Consider the following 18,627-nt stretch of genomic DNA (forward strand, 5'->3'; position numbering starts at 1 on the left):
GCTCTTAAGGATGTTTGGGAGGTATGTCAAAATGCTACGAGACAAATAAAAATTTGGAAGAACGTTCCTCATTCAATTCTAAAACTCCTGTAAAAATTACAAATCGATTCACTAAACCGTTAAAAAGTTATTGAAATTTTAAAAAATTGTAATTTTACACGTCATTTTATGGAGATTCGTTAACCGAACAGATTAAATTTATTTTTATTAACAGAAAAAAAGCTACCAGAAATTTCAAACTTTTATAATAAGTAACTTGAACTCTGGAGAATCACTTTAGCGTAAGGTTATTCAAATTCGCTAAATGGTAATCGAGGAAAAAATGATAAATTAGCTGAAAATCTCGTTTTTATTTGATAATATAATGATAATATTTATAATTGTCTAAAATAAAAGTTTTCCATATTATTCGTTATTTCCTATTTTATTGTTTTATTTGTAGAGTATAAAAAGTTTTACGCTCATTATTAATAGAGATTGAAACTAAATATTTGTTGTTTCGAAGTTAAAATCAAGGCATGTTCACTGCCAAAAGTCAGGTATAAAAATTTTCCATATAATTCGTTTTTTGTCAAATTCCAAATTTTCTCTCAAACCGTATACTTTTTTTGTAGTATAGATAGTATTTATTTACCGCATGATATGCTGCAAAACCTAATTAATCACGAATTTCTGATTTTATGTACTCTTGTCTCCGATTGTACCTCCCAAACATCCTTAAAGCAAAAGTACATGTAAAAAGTGTTATTGATATTTTTAAATAGTCCAAAAAAAAGGGACTAAGGTGTATTAGTGTACACGCGTAAGAAGTGAAACTTCTTTAGATTGTATATTGTAGTAGTATTTTATAAAACAAATTGACTCGATTTTTTAATTAATTTGAAGTGGTTAATGTTTAATAATTTTTTTAAACATTAAATTCTGCAGATTACCAAAAATTAATGAAGAAAAGTTGTTGCTGCTGTCAAGCCCTAGCAGGGAATCGAACGCAGATCCCTAGTTTTTTTCATAAGTTTAGACGAAACACGAAACCAGTCTATATTTTATCCATGTATAAAACTTTTTTTTTATAAATTCGAAGAGATTGACATTTAATAATTTTTTTAAATAAAGTGAAATTAATTTTCTTTCTTTTACAATTTACCTAAAATTAATAATGAAAAATTGTTTCTGAAATTACTCTCTCGCCGGGAATCGAACCCGAATCCCCAACTTTATGCGTCAGTGCTCCGACCACTGAGTTATGAAAGGTGACGACAGAAACAACGACACCTATACTCCGGGTCATAAATATCGTCAAAATACAAAACTAGTCTACATTACTATCAATACATGAAAATTTTTTGTAAAATTGATGAAGTTAATCTTTTTAAACATTGAAGTGAAATTAATTGTCCATCCTCTGCAGATTATTGTTACAAAAATATTTCTTCATTAATTTGAGGTAATCCGTAGATAGAAAATTAATTTCGCTTTAATGTTTAAAAAAATTATTAATCAAAAAATTCTTGAGCGGAATTTGCCTGCCCATAATTTACATATAAACAAGTTAGTATTTTCTGAAAATTATTTGTTAAAACAAAATTATTCGACGAATTATTATGAAAATCAAAAGCATTCAACAGAAAAAAAAATACAACGTGTAATTATAAAACACGCTACTGAAGTGAAACTTTTTCAAATACACAAACATACCGGGATGGGGTTAAGGAATTGGTGTAATGGTATTATTTGTACACTATGAATTTAAATATTACACTATACATGCCGGAGTTGCTTGTAACGAACGTTGCATTGAAGCGCGCTCACGGCTGAAGCGATCCCCACTACAAACTCGACTACGTGGCCGAGTAGAGAGGGGACATCCGTTGCACGATTTTGTTACATAGCAACTTACATGGAACGAACTTACCCTACCATGCGTAAAGTTTCACTTCAAAAAACACCTAAATCGTTACAGAATTGCGGTCTTTCAATTGTTATCATACGTATCATATCATGAAAGAATTCCTCTCTCAAAAATCAACAGACGTAATAAAAATTGAGTACGTTTTGTTTAAGGAAAAACGGCAAGATTGTAAAATACGCTACCAGTTTCTGTTGTTTTATTAATGATTAGGCAGTCTAATAGTTTATTAAGGAAATAACAGAAACACAAAAGTTAAAACCGTAAAACCTAACATGTTCTTACTTACTGCTCCGAATCTACTACTACGTGGCATACACAAAAAGGGCAAAAAGGATAAAAAGGTACATTCGCACAACTGAACCCAGAACGCCAAACTAACAAGTGTTTTCTATACATCTATAGCCCATTTCAATTTGTTTGAATGGTGACCTTGAAGAAATGTGCACGAAGATAGAAAGAATACACACTAGGCGTGAGCAAGACAAAAATAGTTGGAACAAGCTCGAACGAGGAGAGCTCTCGATGGCCGGTCTTAGGAGATCGGCTAGAAATGTACAGTACCAGACGAAAATGTTTAGCAATTTCTTAAAATAAAAATGTATATAAATTAACAATAGAAAACAAAGCAAAAGTTTTATAGGTGTGTAGAACGTTAAGTTAATTCACTTGTTATTATTTTTGGTTAAATATGCTTTTAATTTGCTTTTAAATAAAGCATATTTTCACTTGTTATTATTTTTGGCTAAATATGCTTTTAAATAAAGCATATTTTTAAATTTTAACGAGGCAGTTTAAATAATTTTGCAAATGGTACTGTACACTTTTGTCTAGCTCTCGCTCGATGTTCGGTGAAGAAATGAGCTACGCAGACAAATATGATTGAATTTGGAATTATGCTACGGCGCATCCTAATTAAGGGAAGGGGCATATCTCCAACTTCTTGAAACGAACACTATATACCTTATATGCTTATCAGTTTCTCAGGAGATATCGTAAGTCATTCTCATTTAATTTATTTAGTGCTTTATCTGTATTAAACTTACCATTAGCAGAATCTAACTGACTCAAGCAGATGTATAGTAAAATGGAAAGAATTACAACACACTTCATCTTTTCTGCAACAAACAAACAAACACTTTCTGATTTTTTCGTGAATTTTGAATATCAATCATCCGCGTCGTTCCCTTTATTTGGATTTATGAGATAACGAACAGTGGCAATAAACACGATTCAACGTTCATGATAAGTCGAAATGTGTTTAAAAAATTATTCCAGTGTCGGACTAAAAAAGATTAAGAAGGAAAGTTGGATTTGCCCCATAGGCTCGCCTTTATCGTCACTAGGATTTTACTCCTGACGCTCATCTTGCAGCTGCGGGGGGCAACTTCAATGGTAGTTCGTTGCTGGTCTAGCTCGATCCGTTCCTAGTGACTCTGCGGTGGTTACTTATTTACCTAGTCTGAAGCGACGGACGAAACGTCAGGAGTAAAATCCTAACGACAACGATCAACAAACCCATAAAATACTAGTAACACCGAGTTTTTTGGTGGACGCCATCTCAGAAACGGTTAGGTATAGGCTTCTGAAAAGGTCATAAATCGTCGTATCGCATGCTTTAAAGACGTTTTAGACCATCCGTTTTATTCTCATTNATCTTTTAGAAGTGAGTTAGTTTAATATGAAATATTATTCTGAAAATTCATTTCTGAATTTTTTACCCACTACACGCTACCTCAAATTAATGAGGGAAAAATTGTTGCTGTTGTCACACCCCCGCCGGGAATCGAACCCGGGACCTTTGGCTTTACGCACCAATGTTCTGACCACTAAACTACGAGAGGTGACAACAACAACCACGACCAACCGACCTACAAGGTTAACGATCCGTCGAACTAATGTAACTATATACTGAATATACTATGATTAAACATACATATAATTTAGATATCTTTTAGAAGTGAGTTAGTTTAATATGAAATATTATTCTGAAAATTCATTTCTGAATTTTTTACCCACTACACGCTACCTCAAATTAATGAGGGAAAAATTGTTGCTGTTGTCACACCCCCGCCGGGAATCGAACCCGGGACCTTTGGCTTTACGCACCAATGTTCTGACCACTAAACTACGAGAGGTGACAACAACAACCACGACCAACCGACCTACAAGGTTAACGATCCGTCGAACTAATGTAACTATATACTGAATATACTATGATTAAACATACATATAATTTAGATATCTTTTAGAAGTGAGTTAGTTTAATATGAAATATTATTCTGAAAATTCATTTCTGAATTTTTTACCCACTACACGCTACCTCAAATTAATGAGGGAAAAATTGTTGCTGTTGTCACACCCCCGCCGGAAATCGAACCCGGGACCTTTGGCTTTACGCACCAATGTTCTGACCACTAAACTACGAAAGGTGACAACAGCAACTACGACCAACCGACCTACAAGGTTAACGATCCGTCGTACTATAAAAGTCTCTAAGAAGTCAATAAGAAATAGGCGAGATAGGTTGGTAGGACAGCTTCTCAGGCATGAAGGTCTAATCAGAGACAAATTAGAGGCAGAAACATGAGTTAGGAGGAGTAGAGGTAGACCTAGATTACTGTTCACAAATAGTCAAGGATGTGGGATGTTTTGGTTTTAGGAAAATGCGAAGATTAGCTCGGGATAGGAAAGAGTGGAGGTGCGTGTGTAACCAGTCATAGCACTGATGACCTTATGATGATGATGAATGCCTTCACGACAGGTATTAGCTGCAATGTAGGCGCTTCGTTATCTCTAACTGACGCTATCTTTTACAGTTAAGCAAATAAAAACGGTGTCAAAACCTAAAAACTCAGTTTCTTCTACTTTTGTTTATTGCCACTTGTCAATTCTCTTGATCGAATCTTCTCCCCTGCCGCGGTTCTTATCTTGTAGCGGGGGGGGGGGGCGCCTTAGTACCTAAACGAAGTTGTAACGAAGCTGAAATAGCCTCGGGGTGTTTGGAGGCAGAGTGCAAGGAGGTGGAAAGCAGTGTTGGTCTGGGTGTACCCCATTGGTGTGCCGTTGGAAGCTACGTGAAATCTCGAGTGAAGATAGTCAACAGTTGGCAGACTGACGTGGGGAAATAACCCATCCCAACCGACATAGCCAACTCATCGAAAAGGGGGTAAACTCAGTGCTGTTCCGATAACTTCGGTGCCTTCTTGTGATCAATCCATCTGACGGAGGAAATCTCCGGGGGTGAATAAGTCATACCAAGGCAGGTGCTGCACGTTAAATATTCGCCAGTTTCCTGATCAACGTTTACAAGAAAGACCTTGTTATTCTTTGTATATATTATAAATTTACGTTCGATTAGATTTTTCTTTTGACATTTTCGTTTTCCCAAACTTTAAACATTGTACGTCCATGGTCTTAATCTTAGTTATTATTGTGTTATTAATCAAGTACATGGAGAACGCTAGATTTCCAAAATGATAAATCATTAACGGGGTAAGTTTATTTTACAGTAATTTATTTCACTAGAAAAAATTAACATTGATAGGGACCAAGTCGTGTTTTAAGCCGGTAGCAAGAGAAAAACTGTAATTAAAGCAAATAATTAATATTTTTTGTAAATGCCTTATCACATTTTCTTAATTGGTTTTTTTAAATCAGGAACAGAAAAAAAGCTGCCAGTAAATAAAGTTACAATTGGTTTTAGTATATGCTATATCATACCTACCATATTTCCGTAATTACTACATCGTATTTTATTGTTATTTTGAGTAAGAGTAATGATCCATATTGCTTTCTCTTTTTCTTCTCCCTTCCACTCCCATATCAAGCCCCTCCGCCCTGTATGCTAGCGAAGTCTTTCTCCCAACTTAAATAATACCTACGAATATTTTCTAATGATCCTCCCGCAGCTCAGAGGTAGCATGCCGGACTACAGTCGCAATACTATTGGGTTCGGCTTTGGAAGAGGGGACTCACCTACGAAATGGAAGGGATAAGAAAAGGAAAGAATTATCTCACTCGCACTCGCAGGAGCAATAAGAAGCTCCTTGGCTATACCTGAGGAGTCAAAAGAGCCGACTTTACCAGGCTCTGGCCTATGAATTCATACGTTACTTAGGAACTATTTACATACTTATTATAAGCAGCCATACCAGTTGTAGGGGTCGAACATCCCCCAGACACAATTAGAATGTTGCTGTGAGTATAAGCGCAAGCGCAACAATTAGATGGACTTATAACACAGCGACATTTTAATTGTATCTGGGGAATGTTTGGCCTTTACAATTGGTTTTGCTGCTTACAAAAAGTATTGAAATAATTCCCTAAGTATCATATCTAAGAATGAAGTTAAGGCTCCCACAGTATGCTGTTCTATTGTACTTCCATGATCAGAATATTGCATTAGGCACGATTCGATTTTTTAAAAACGTTGGAACGTGTTTGTAACTATTATCTGTAATCATCTATACCTAATGTAAGGAAAAGATGAAACCACTAGTTTTCAATCAGTTACAAAAAAACTATAGAAAAGTGTGTATCTATTGTGTATAAAAATGAAACCCATTATAATCTTTTGGTTTTTGTTATATACATGTATATGTTTTATTCAGTTAGTTACTTCCGAGGGTAAGTTTGTTTCGTAGATGTATGTAAATTAAACAGGAATATTAAGAAAGTAATACTATAGGACAATAATAATATACTGCTCCTTATCATCTGGAATTTAGTCGTATAATTTCCAAGGTGAGGTGAACGTAAGTTGTCCAATTTAGTGATCATCAAAGCGAAAATACAAAACCAAGACTTTATACTAGGAAGACCAAGACCAAGATTTAGTCGTAGGACCAAAACCAAGACTGAACGAACAAGACCAAGACTAAAACTAAGACAGAATATGCAAAACCAAGACCAAATACGCAAGACTAAACGAAGAATTACTGTATACTTCCGCTAGATTTATGAGTTAAACTATTTAAAGCAATTTCAATTTATTCTTTCTTTGGAACAAAACATTTTTAGTATTTGAAGAAATAGTATTGAAATATAAGAAAAAGAAACTTCTCCGCTGTTTGAAAAAAAAAGGATTTATACAAGACTGTCCTCAGAGTAGGTTGTTCGTATAATACATGGTTGAAGTATAGAGGCAAACTAGTTTTTTTTGGATATTTTTTATTTTTTTCAAGTACCTTCTACTATTTTGTTCGCTAAAAGGTCAATTTATGCATTGCAGGAAGAACGAGTTCTCGAGTTTTCATAACTCTCACAACTATCGACGTTATTTAAAAGTTATGACAAACTTGAATGTATGACAAAAAATTTCAGCAGTTATGATAATTATTGTGTCATTAAATAGAAAAATTTGTGTTTCTTTTTTCCTGTTTTTACCTTTAATATGTCTTTGGATACACCTTCATGCCTGAGAAGGTGTCCTACTAACCCATCATTTTTTTATTGATTTCCATAGAGTCCTCTCTTCTCCATTCTTTCCAATACCTCTTCATTTCTAAGCTTCTCTGTCCACGGGGTCTTCATTATTCGCCTGCAACACGCTTCTAAGCTTTTCCGCCGCGTCCACCTCTCATCTCAACCAACACATATAGGGTGTCCCAGTTATAATAATTAATATTTATACCACAGATTCCTACGGACATTTGGAACATAAAATGTTATAACACTTTTGACTTTTGAAACAAAATAAAAAATTATAAAATTATAACAGTTTCGATGCCGGCCCTGCACAATCGCAAATTAATTACGATTGCCAGCTGATCGTAGAAAAATTCACCTTCAGTAGGTCGGAATCAGCTGGTTTTTGGGGTGATGTTATTGTTTATGTTTGGTATTAAGTTACGGATCAGCCGAAGAAAATGCACTCGCGTTAAGGTCCATTAGATGACTGAAACACGTTAGAAAAACTATGTACCTATCACAATCGAAAATCCCGTGATCGTAAACTGAAGTGGACCTAATGTAGTCCATGACGACGAGTATTATGTTATTTTAAATACAAAAGAAATTTTAACAACAACGGAATAGTTAGAAGCGGTGCACAAACAACCCTCACCACCCAGCGTTTGGTAAAGGTTTGTAACATAACGTACTAGTGTACGAAAACAAATGTATGTGTTATGGTTGTAAAAGTTGAGACAAGATGCAGACCTACTTTGACCATTCACATGTGTTAAACGTTACTTTTGCCTGGCAGGGCTCATTAACCCCACGTGGGGTAATACAAGGGTGTGTCCAGAAGGACCAATTTTGGTTATTTTGTTTTCATTAAATGTAAAAAGCTAAGTATTGATATAACCTCGTATAATTACACTGCTGGAAGTGACTCGAAAACAAGGCACATAATGTTGTAGATTCTAACAGGTTGTTCAGTTCGCTTTGGATTGTTGTGGAATTTACTTGTTTGTTAGTGTTAGTTTATTTATTTAGTGGTCATTTCATAAAAGACTATTACAATAAGGACAATTAGTAGTGTGATAGTGCATTCTAGTACGGTTCTTATTCAACCGTCAGTTGGTGGTGAGTTACATTACCAATGCCTATCGGATAATTCGAAATATTCCCGGTATCTGGGCCAAAATTCGCAGCAACTGGGTACGTCGCTGTCAGTGTTGCATTGAAGCGAATGGCGGACAATTTAAACATTTTTTAAAAAAGGTACGCATTTCTTTTTCACTTTTACCTTTTTTTTACAAGGTGGAAGTGCATTCGGCTTCTTCCCGGTAGGTACTTGTTACATCCACACTAGATCAGCTGAGCGACGTTGGTCGCCTAGATCCAGGCCCGTAATGAAACAAATTGTACGTTCAAATTTACAAAGACGATTTGCGAGCTCAATTGTCACTGGATTGAAAAATTGTATAACACTTTTTTGTTGTATTTTGTGTCAGGAAGCCATGTTTTTTTTTTAATTATTATAACTGGGACACCCTGTATGTATCACAGTATAAAGGGTTCATTTCCCAGCCACGCCTATACATCCCTCTCCAGTCGACACTTTTTTTACACAATTTAATTTATGAGTTCACCGCTAAGTAGGGACTGACTTACACAAAGTGTCATTGTGAAGCCGGAGTACATTTTGTATTTAAACACTTTGGTAAAACTATTGAACCGTCCTTATGTATGACAGTTCAGCGCACGTAAAGTCAACTCATGATGATCTGCCAAAAATGTCGCTATTTGAGGCAAATCAAACAAGTGAACCTACAGTTAAAACGTACGATGTTCGAATGGAGTTTTAAAAAACACTTTGTTTTAACACATTTATTTGGTTCGGTTTTCAGGAACCTCGATTACACTTTATATTTTAATAATTACACACTATTGATGGCTAATGAACAAGTTACATAGGTTTGACCTATAAAGTAGACTGTTGAATGAATGAGAAAATTATGAGCTTATATACTAATTGGATGTGTCATGGCCGGTGGTATAATTTAAAGGTAGGGGCAAAGGTCGCTGCATGTAACTCTACTGTACGGAATCTTTATACTGTAGATATGCAGTCTGCTTTTCCTGATATTACCAGCAAGGCACATAATAGTACTTCTTGGCTGATGGTAGCATAATGAAGAAGTTCAATATTAATACGGAAATTTAATAAAAAAGCAACTTCAATAACTATTTCAATTTAAAGTATTTCTAACTCAAAAAACAAAACAGAATTTATGTGCAGAGTGATACCACATTAATATTAATTAATTGGGTGGTTTTTGCTAACATGGGGTACATATAGGTTTTGAGTTCTTGATGTTTGATGTAAAAATTTTTTCTTTTTAGGTACTTCGTCTTGTGACTTCAACCTAAATGGTAATTTATTACTGTAACCTTTATTTTCAAAGTCTAACACGTCATCATTTTACATTTCAGATGAATTTTTCGATGGCGATAAAGGTAGATGTCTACTCCACGATTTTCCGGGTCATTTTACTGTGCATACGGTATATACAGGGTGTAGCGGAAATAAGTGCCGAGGTTTTAGGAGGTGATAGAACACTATGAAACATGAAAATTAAGTAAATGTTTGTATATCCAAATGTTCACCGTTGTCAAGAAAAAAGTAGTTGAAGGTACAGATAAATTCAATTCCGGTCCTGGTTCATAAATACGGGCCGCAACGCTGCTCAATCAGCTGGTATTTATTTTGCATTTTTTTTACTCATGTATTGTTTTTATGTTAGATTAGATTAAGTGCGATTCAGTCAACCTCTAATAGCCATTTATTCTTTTAACTTTTAAACTTTGTGCAGTTCAATAAATTAATTAAGCAATGCATCAATTATTAGTGTAGGTCAGACACTGTAGAACAATTGTTAGAATAATGTGACATGATACGTATTTGAACCATATCGCTGCTATAGGGACGAAATGATCGATTTCAAAGAAGACAGTCCATCAAAATAGTACATGTGAAATAACAGAGAACGTTGACTTCTCTCAGTGTGGCAATTTTTAAAGGAACAGTTGCTGCATCCTTATAATTTGCAGCGAGTACAAGTCTTTCTTCAAACTGAAATAGAAAAGTACTGTATAGCCTAATTTTTTCCACAGGATGTTGTCTACATACTGTGCTTCACGTGGAACGAAATTTTCAATAATATTACTATCTAGGTGCGACGCAAATTCGTACATCCCTCGCGATTAATGTGTGACGCTAAATTTTTGGACTTATTTGACTTTTTTTTTTACAATCACCCGCGAAAAAGGTAACGCACATTGGCAATACCTCAATTGTGTGGACATTTGCGTTAATAAAATTACAATTATCCAAATGATGCTCATTTACCGTTTAATGTTTAACATCTTTCTCTTTTTTTTTGTGTTCTTACATTTACATAATGCTTCCTGTAATGTATTTATTTAATTTATTTAGTTTCAACATTATGTGTAGCACTATGTTTATGTAAGAGATTCAGTAATCGGCAATGTTTACATTCTCCATTCATGTAGCTGCAAAGTTTTTATCGTATTACAAACTACGCTATTCGGTTCCTATTAGAAACTAATGTTGCCAATTCACGCACAGGACCGGCTTCGGGTTGTAAATTATTGTGATGTTCTTAAAAGAAAAAATACCTTTAACCGCGCTACTGAACTCACCGTACGATTGTTTATTGCATTTAGTTTACACGTTCCAAGGATCGACACTTATTTCTGTTACACCCTGTATCTGTCAAAAAGAGAGTTTGTCTTATGAATTTGATGTTTACGTTTTTACCTAATATTACAATATTTTCTGTTTATGTTTTTCAGATGTTATACTCAGTACGTTGGAAGGTAGGTAATGCTAATTCTCACAAGTAACTGCTTTAGTAATCCATTTGCATCTCACTTTATCTCTCTCTCTCTCTCTCTCTTTCACTCTCGCTCTCTCGCTAACCGCTGACGTCAGGATGTGACAAACTACTGCTATAAACAAAAAACGATCTTTACTTATTGTTTTTTTGTCACACATTTGCTAATTCCTGTTCTTTTCCTTCAGAACCTTGATCTCATTTATCTGATTTGGTGTAAGAAGTAGAAATTTGGTAGATAGTATGTACATGCCTATGTATCCTTAATTTTTTAATTTGAATGTGCATTTCGTTACTAAATAACTAAATTTATATTTTCAGAAATGTTCGAGTGTGCTAACGACAAAATGAAAGGTAATTGCCTATTATTAATTATTATTTTCATTTCGAAGCACTTTTGTGATTAGGCAATTAAACGTTACAATTAGTAGACGTGCAAGCCCATGGGTTTAGAATATGTATATGTTAACGGAAATATGTGTAATTCGTCATTTATACAATTCCTAGGAAATGTATACAATTCCTAAAATCGCCCGGAAATGTGTGAAATAAATTATATTAGACACATTTCCTAGGAAATCTATACATTTCCTAAATAGCAATCGGAAATGTATTACATATAGATGTCAATGGGTACGCGAGGATAGAGGAGCAAGGGGGGAGGGTATTGCGTAATCCGATGTTTTATTTATTATATCCAGAGATAACTGTGATTCTCAGTTTACGAATGTTTTTAATTCATTTCATTCACAAAAAGCATTAGTTTTGTTAATTTACTAGTGCAATATCGGAATTTCATACAATTCCTAGGAAATTTATACATTTAAAATTTTTTTTAACAATAGTTTATAGATTTACTAAATTGCCTCGGAATTGTATACATTTCCTTGGAATTGTATACAATTCCTAGATTTCATACATTTCCGGTAACATATACAAAATATTGATTTGCAATAATTATACATGGTTAATACATTGTTGTAATTCTTAATCACAAAAATAATAACTTTAAAATTATACTTTCAATTTTATTCCCTAACGTATCGTATTTTTCAGAGAAACGAAAACAGAAAATGGCAGGTAATTATAATGCTAGAAACCTATGACTATGGACTATGTATGAGACGTAGGATTAAAAAAGGATGTTCCTATTGCGGCTCTGACGTAGATGAGTAAAAAACAAATGTGCTGTGCTGGTCCTTTAGTAAACAGTTTATATTATACAATCATCAATGTTGTTCATTAATCATTTACATGTATTCTGATTGATTGGGGTCAGTTAAGAAAATCTCTTTATTTAATAGGAACTTTGAGAAATCTATTTACATGAAAGTAAAAAAATATTTTGTCGTTTTATGAAACCACGATGCAAGTGAAACTTTTCGAATTGTAGGCATTTAACTGTAAATTTTCGGAAAATTATTCAATTAAGGGTATTAAAATTAAAATCGAGTTCCTAACCGTATCTTAGTGATTGGAAAATGAGAATTATAATGGGAAATCAATAGTAGACAAGATATCCAACTCACGATTAAAACACACAAATACAGCGTGGCACTTGCACGAATGAGTGAGAATATAAATGCTACACGGTTAGTTCCATCGACGTTTACTAATGGATATGCCTTAGCGGTCAGAATTGTGGTACAACAAAAGAAAGAGATGAAACGAAGTTTCGGACAATATCCATCTCTCTCACGATAGTGCGTAAGCGTGTCATCAAAGAGATAGCACTAGTCCGAAACCATACGCCATCTCCCTGACTTTTCGAACCAAGAAATTATTACAACGACATACGGTTAAGGCACGTCCATTAATATATGTCTATGGTTAGTTCATGCGAGCTATGGGCGCCGCCATATTAACCTTCACTGCTCTGTAGAACCGCGTTTCACTCTTACTACTACTCCGCGGCCTGTTGTAATGCAACATCCGATAGATGAACGAAAAAGTTTGAGGCGATGTAATAAAAGTTTCACTGAAGTTTGTGAAGGTATAGGTACCTTTTTTTGGATATTGATGCAAAATCTTAAGATGAAAATTGCGCGCGCACTTGACAGTATGAAGTTAGCAGCGTGACGATGAATGAGCTGTAGTACGTGGCTAGCCACGTGTTACAACATCGGATCGGAACTGGTATAAAACTAACTTCGGCTGTCGTCCCTGTTCACTGATTGGGGCAAGTCCCAGGTCATTAGGAGCAACAGTGCACAGATTGAAAATTAAAAGGAATACTCACCCCTAATTACCACAAATAATTTTATTTACAATTCTAACTATTTATAGTGGCGAGGGTTGAAGACCGAAAGAAGAAATAATGGAAAACAAATTACATAGGTTTGAGAGGAAAACTTGAATACGTTCAATGCCATTTGTAAAATGTTTTCGAAGCCAATCTTTTGGCCACGAAAAACAGCTCTACAAATGTATGCTTCGATAAACAAGTGAGGAATTAGCTTTCAAGAATTCAACTTCACTAGGATCTTCAAACCAAAAAATATTCTTAGAAATCTTTTAGGAAACACAAAAGACAAATTAGAAAATAATAACAAGTCCGGAATTTACGAAATCAGTTGCGAAGGTTGTAAACTTAAATATGTTGGACAAACTAAACGTGCAATTTCTACAAGATACAAAGAACATATCGCTCACTTTAGATTAAATAGGATAGATAAATCTAGTGTTGCCCAACATATTTTCAATGTTTAAAGTTAATCAAAGAAGTTCTTGCAAATCAGAACTTGACGCTTGGGAAGATTTATACATTCAAAAGAATAAAAATATTCTTATGAACTCAGATGATGGCCCAATTCCTCATTCAGTTCTGTTTCAACTATTGCAATAGGTTTAATTGATTACAATAAGATAAGCTAGTTTCCTTCTCCCTTACAGTTTTCGTTTGTTGAAGCATACGCAGTAAAAAACAGGCCCAAAAGGCCTTTGAACTGCGGGTATTGAACACGTTCCCCCCTTTTCCCAGATTAGGTAGGTTGTGATGAAGCATACGTTTTGTACATAAAATTGGGACATAAAGGCCTTACGAATTGTACTAACGGTTATTGACACACACATTCCCTCTAAATCTAATTCCTCACTTGTTTATCGAAGCGTACATTTGCAGAGCTGTTTTTTGGGGCCAAAAGATTGGCTTCTAAAACATTTTACAAATGGCATTGAACGAATTCAAGTTTTCTTCCCAAACCTATGTAATTTGTTTTCCATTATTTCTTCTTTCGGTCTTCAACCCTTGCCACTATAAATAGTTAGAATTGTAAATTTTAGAAGCAGTCTCGCGTTGATAATGCCCACGTATGAAGTGGGCGAAACACGTGTCCGCTCAAATAAAGTTATTTGTGGTAATTAGGGGTGAGTATTCCTTTTAATTTTTAATTAATATTTACCACAGTTTCCTCATTCTATTTTGAGTGCACAGATTAACAATTTAAATTTGTGATTGAAAACATTTTTTATACAAATTAATACATAATTATTAGTACGCCAGAGGAATAAAACTTCAAGCTAGTGTATGTAAACAAGTAAAGCTTTCTCCTTTTCGTGTTATGCAGAGCAATCTATTCAATATGGTAAAATTTTCTTTTCAGAATTGAAAGCAAAACTGACCCCCGAACAGAAAGGTGATTATAATGATATATATTATTAATGAAAAAACGTACTTCTACAAAAACATTCGAACTTAATTGTCTTACATGTCGTCATTTTACTTTTCAGAACTATATGACGAAAATGAAGGTAATTATAACTAAGCAAAGGAACGTAGAACTAGCACTAGAATTGTAAAGTAGGTACAAGTATGTTTGAATTCATTAAGAGTTTTGTTTTGTGCAAGGGGGGGTATGTTATTATTAGTGGGTATACATTACATATTTACATGTTTGAATAAATTATATTTTAAATTTTAGATGTCCTTCAAGGAATTGATTGTTGTCCATGTTCAGGTAAGTTCAATTCACAATATTCTGAGATAATACCAAAACTTCTGAAATGGTTTTTATTGCAGTAATGTATATAAGTATAGAATTCAATGTTTTCTTTGTATTGCCAACCGTTAGGCTCTCATAAAAACGAAATCATGACCTTTGTACTTGATACTGTATGACTAATGGAACGTCACCATGATCATCCCATAAAAATCACATGATTAGGAACGAATTATATTCCTATTAAACAACGAACAAGTCAAATACCCAGCAGTATGACCAACAGATGAGCTAGATCGACGATGAGCGTATCAACAGGAGATCCCAGCCTGTCTGGGAACAAGTCCTTTTCTGCATAACCGCCGTGTGGGTTATAATGGACGCATAATTTGGAAACTTGAGTTTTCAGAAGGGAAAGCCATGTCTACGTCTTTTAAAACAGCTTTAAATTTGCTACTTTGAGATACTACACTTCCATGTTTGTTGACAAAGGTGAAAACGGATGAAACTAAAGGACTGAGGACTGCTTGTAGCTACGGTCTGTGCTGCTAATTTGTATGCATGAATAGTGCAGAGAATGTAATCAATTAGAGGTTGAGTTTTCTGATAAAGGTCCAAACTCTGTTGTAAATTCCTGACATAATCAGCTACCCCATTGCAAGTCTGCCAACGTAACTGATCTATAGATAAATCAAAATCTGTCACTCTTCGAGGGTCCATGTCTATGGTTCGGTGTTCGATGCGTTTCACTTTTACTTTGTGGTCCCCCATTTATTTCTTGAGCCACTCCTTTGTCATCATGGATTATTTCCCTTCGTTTCGTTCCATGGTGAACGATCTAGAAATGAAATGAGAATAAGGAATCTGTCTCCATCAAACTACCACCCACCAACTCCTACAATTCTTGGTCGGGAGGATCAAGAGAACCTTGCGCCCTACCCTCCAACTTTACATTAGAGTGTAGGTTGGAAAGATTGCACTTCAATGGCATTATTAGCTGGTGGATATGAAACATGCAAACGTTTTTTTATATTAAATGAAGAGGTATTAGAAAGAATAGGAGAACAGAGGACTCTATGGAAATCAATAAAAATTAGGCGAGATAGATGGTAGGACACCCTCTCAGACATGAAGGTCTCGTCAGAGACATATTAGAAGCAGAAACAGGAGTTAGGAGGGGTGAGGTAGACCCAGATTAGATTACTGTTGGCAAATAGTTAAGGATGTGGGTTGTTCTAGATAGTTTTAGGGAAATGCGAAGATTAGCTCAGGATAGGAAAGAGTGGAGATACGTGTCCAACCGGTGTTAGGAGTGACGACCTTATGATGATGACGAAGCGAGTATTATAATATTATTATTTATAGTACCCAAACGAGGGGGTCCGAATCCTTGATTTAATTTATCTTATTGAAAATGTTTTTTGATTCTACATTTTTATTTCAGTTTAGTAAAGGACCCAAAATCAAATATTTTGTGGAGCAAGTGTCAGAAACGGATTGCCATCGATATTATGAGCTCATGTAGTCATAGTATATTCATTCCTGTGGGCATGCATTTGATAACTTAAATATATGTTGCTTGCATTGGTTTACTTTTACAATTTACCAATTCACCACCTTGTTTTGTTAAATGCTTCTTTAATGAACATGTTGGATATTAATCTGCCCATTTGCAGAAGACTGCTCTTTAAAAAAGAAATTTCAATTAGCAGTCTGATATGATGTGCACAATCATGAATTAAAAGTTAGGAAAGATTTATAATTAGGCAGTGATTCTTCAATCGTGGAATAGCAAACATACTTAAATGAAGACGTTACAATATAACTACAATTCGCTGCATCAGATGTAATTAATATTCAAAAGAAATAACTTTTCAATATTTCCTATAATTAATTACTTTATGTGCAGGGCCCTTTACAGTTATACTATTGTTATTTTGAAATGTTATTGGAGAGTTGGACAAATACGTCAATAATTTTTTCTTATCATATCTGCTGCAATTTCCGAGAAAAACACATTCTTCTATCGATAAATTCCGAAAACAATTCCTTAAAAGTGTAATTCTTGTTAAATAACTTGAATGCGATTTGAATAAAATTTTATATTTAGACATTCTCCATGAGGTACCTACGACAAAACCAAAAAGCTACCCGTACTCTTAAATAAATTTATCAAATCACAATCAGTGATGCAAATCATAATGTTAATAACACCAAAAATCAATTCTTTTGAACAACTAAAATGTCATAGGTGTCTGGTATTTTCAATATCTTAAATCCCGTGCGTTTTTTTTGTTAGATTATTAAATTTTGAGTCTGAATGTTTTACTTTTTTTGACATTGAGTAGGTTCGCCTAAATGAAGAATCGTACGTAAATTGAGTTATTTAAGTGCATTTTGAATTTCTGTTATCAGTATGATTAATTTGTGACAAATAGTTAAAATACGAAATGTAGTATAGGTACTTGAAGTTAGCAATATATATGTATATCATTTAGAAGCAGTATCAATGGTGACATTGAAGTTATCCGAAAGCAAAGACATGGAACCGCCAATACAAAAATGATGTATTTACAAAAATTTTATTTGACAGGTAGGTATGGTGCGATGCATACTCCCTAGTATATTTGGTATCATTCGAGAATTTTCGAATAGATATACGTTATTTTCAAAACAGTGTAGTTACTTCCCTCTTTGAAAAATTTGTCGAACATTTACAAACACCAACTACAGTTTGCAGTAAAAGTACCTACCTATATGACATCTATAATCGAACAACTACTGCTCTCTAGATGGCGCATACGTTACAAGATACGAAAAATGCCTTGAACAATTTAAATTCAATTCAGTTTTAACAGTACTCAAATAAAGTAGTTTCTACCTTTCCACGACTTTTTCCAAATTTCAGATAATCTTGCTTAGAAATGGTAGTGAAGACAAGAAAAATTTCATGTTTCATTTTTGCTACGCTAGCAGTGTTCGTTGTAGTTTTTCCCGAATATATTGACAAAAGGATCCTTAGAAATTACATGAGTGGATGCTTAGATGAGAATTCGAAAGTAAATATTCCACGAGTAAAATATTGTTAAAATAAAAGGTTCCGCAACACTGTTGCAGTTTAATAAAAGGGACATATTTCAACATATTAGACCAGTAACACTATATTCTAAAACATCATTCACTCTGCGAGGGGGTATCTCCACAAATTATATCGTTTATGTCTTTGGGTTGTATGTCTTTGTTCGTATACTTAATGCCATCAAAGATATAAACTAGTTGATTGGAGCGCTACGACATATAAAAATATATAGACAGACAGACAAACCGAAATGACAGAAATTTCCAGTTCGCTACCGAATCATATGTAGTAAAATACTCATTTATATTAATTGTTCCAAAGTAGCTACCATTTAGAAAGAGACAGTTTGTCTTTCAAGATGGATATGGAAAGCGGGAATAGTCCATAAATCTCTTT

General features: G+C 34.4%; 1 protein-coding gene across 3 annotated transcripts; it reads left to right on the forward strand.

Annotated features, from left to right (window-relative positions):
- Window positions 1-6,443: 6,443 nt before the first annotated feature.
- On the forward strand, window positions 6,444-16,691 carry LOC108741952. Of its 3 annotated transcripts, XM_018476929.1 has the most exons (10): window positions 6,444-6,535; window positions 9,701-9,730; window positions 9,791-9,814; window positions 11,174-11,197; window positions 11,536-11,568; window positions 12,271-12,294; window positions 14,817-14,849; window positions 14,944-14,964; window positions 15,135-15,170; window positions 16,597-16,691. In XM_018476929.1, exons 1-10 carry the CDS (start codon window positions 6,463-6,465, stop codon window positions 16,599-16,601), a joined length of 303 nt encoding a protein of 100 aa, XP_018332431.1. In that variant the 5' UTR covers window positions 6,444-6,462; the 3' UTR covers window positions 16,602-16,691. The 3 variants fall into 3 exon arrangements, with proteins under 3 accessions (XP_018332431.1, XP_018332432.1, XP_018332433.1); XM_018476930.1 differs by lacking the exons at window positions 14,817-14,849; window positions 14,944-14,964; XM_018476931.1 differs by lacking the exons at window positions 14,817-14,849; window positions 15,135-15,170; window positions 16,597-16,691 and having other exon boundaries at window positions 14,944-15,011.
- The last annotated feature ends 1,936 nt before the right edge of the window (window positions 16,692-18,627 follow it).

Source organism: Agrilus planipennis, unplaced genomic scaffold, assembly GCF_000699045.2.
Source record: "Agrilus planipennis isolate EAB-ADULT unplaced genomic scaffold, Apla_2.0 scaffold315, whole genome shotgun sequence".
Lineage (NCBI taxonomy): Eukaryota > Metazoa > Arthropoda > Insecta > Coleoptera > Buprestidae > Agrilus > Agrilus planipennis.

Coding starts and splice junctions, on each gene's coding strand:
- LOC108741952 (XM_018476929.1), top strand. CDS start 6,463: ATGAAACCCATTATAATCTTTTGGTTTTTGTTATATACATGTATATGT. Junction 9,815..11,173: donor ATTTTTCGATGGCGATAAAG/GTAGATGTCTAC, acceptor TATGTTTTTCAG/ATGTTATACTCAGTACGTTG. Junction 12,295..14,816: donor ACGAAAACAGAAAATGGCAG/GTAATTATAATG, acceptor TTTTCTTTTCAG/AATTGAAAGCAAAACTGACC.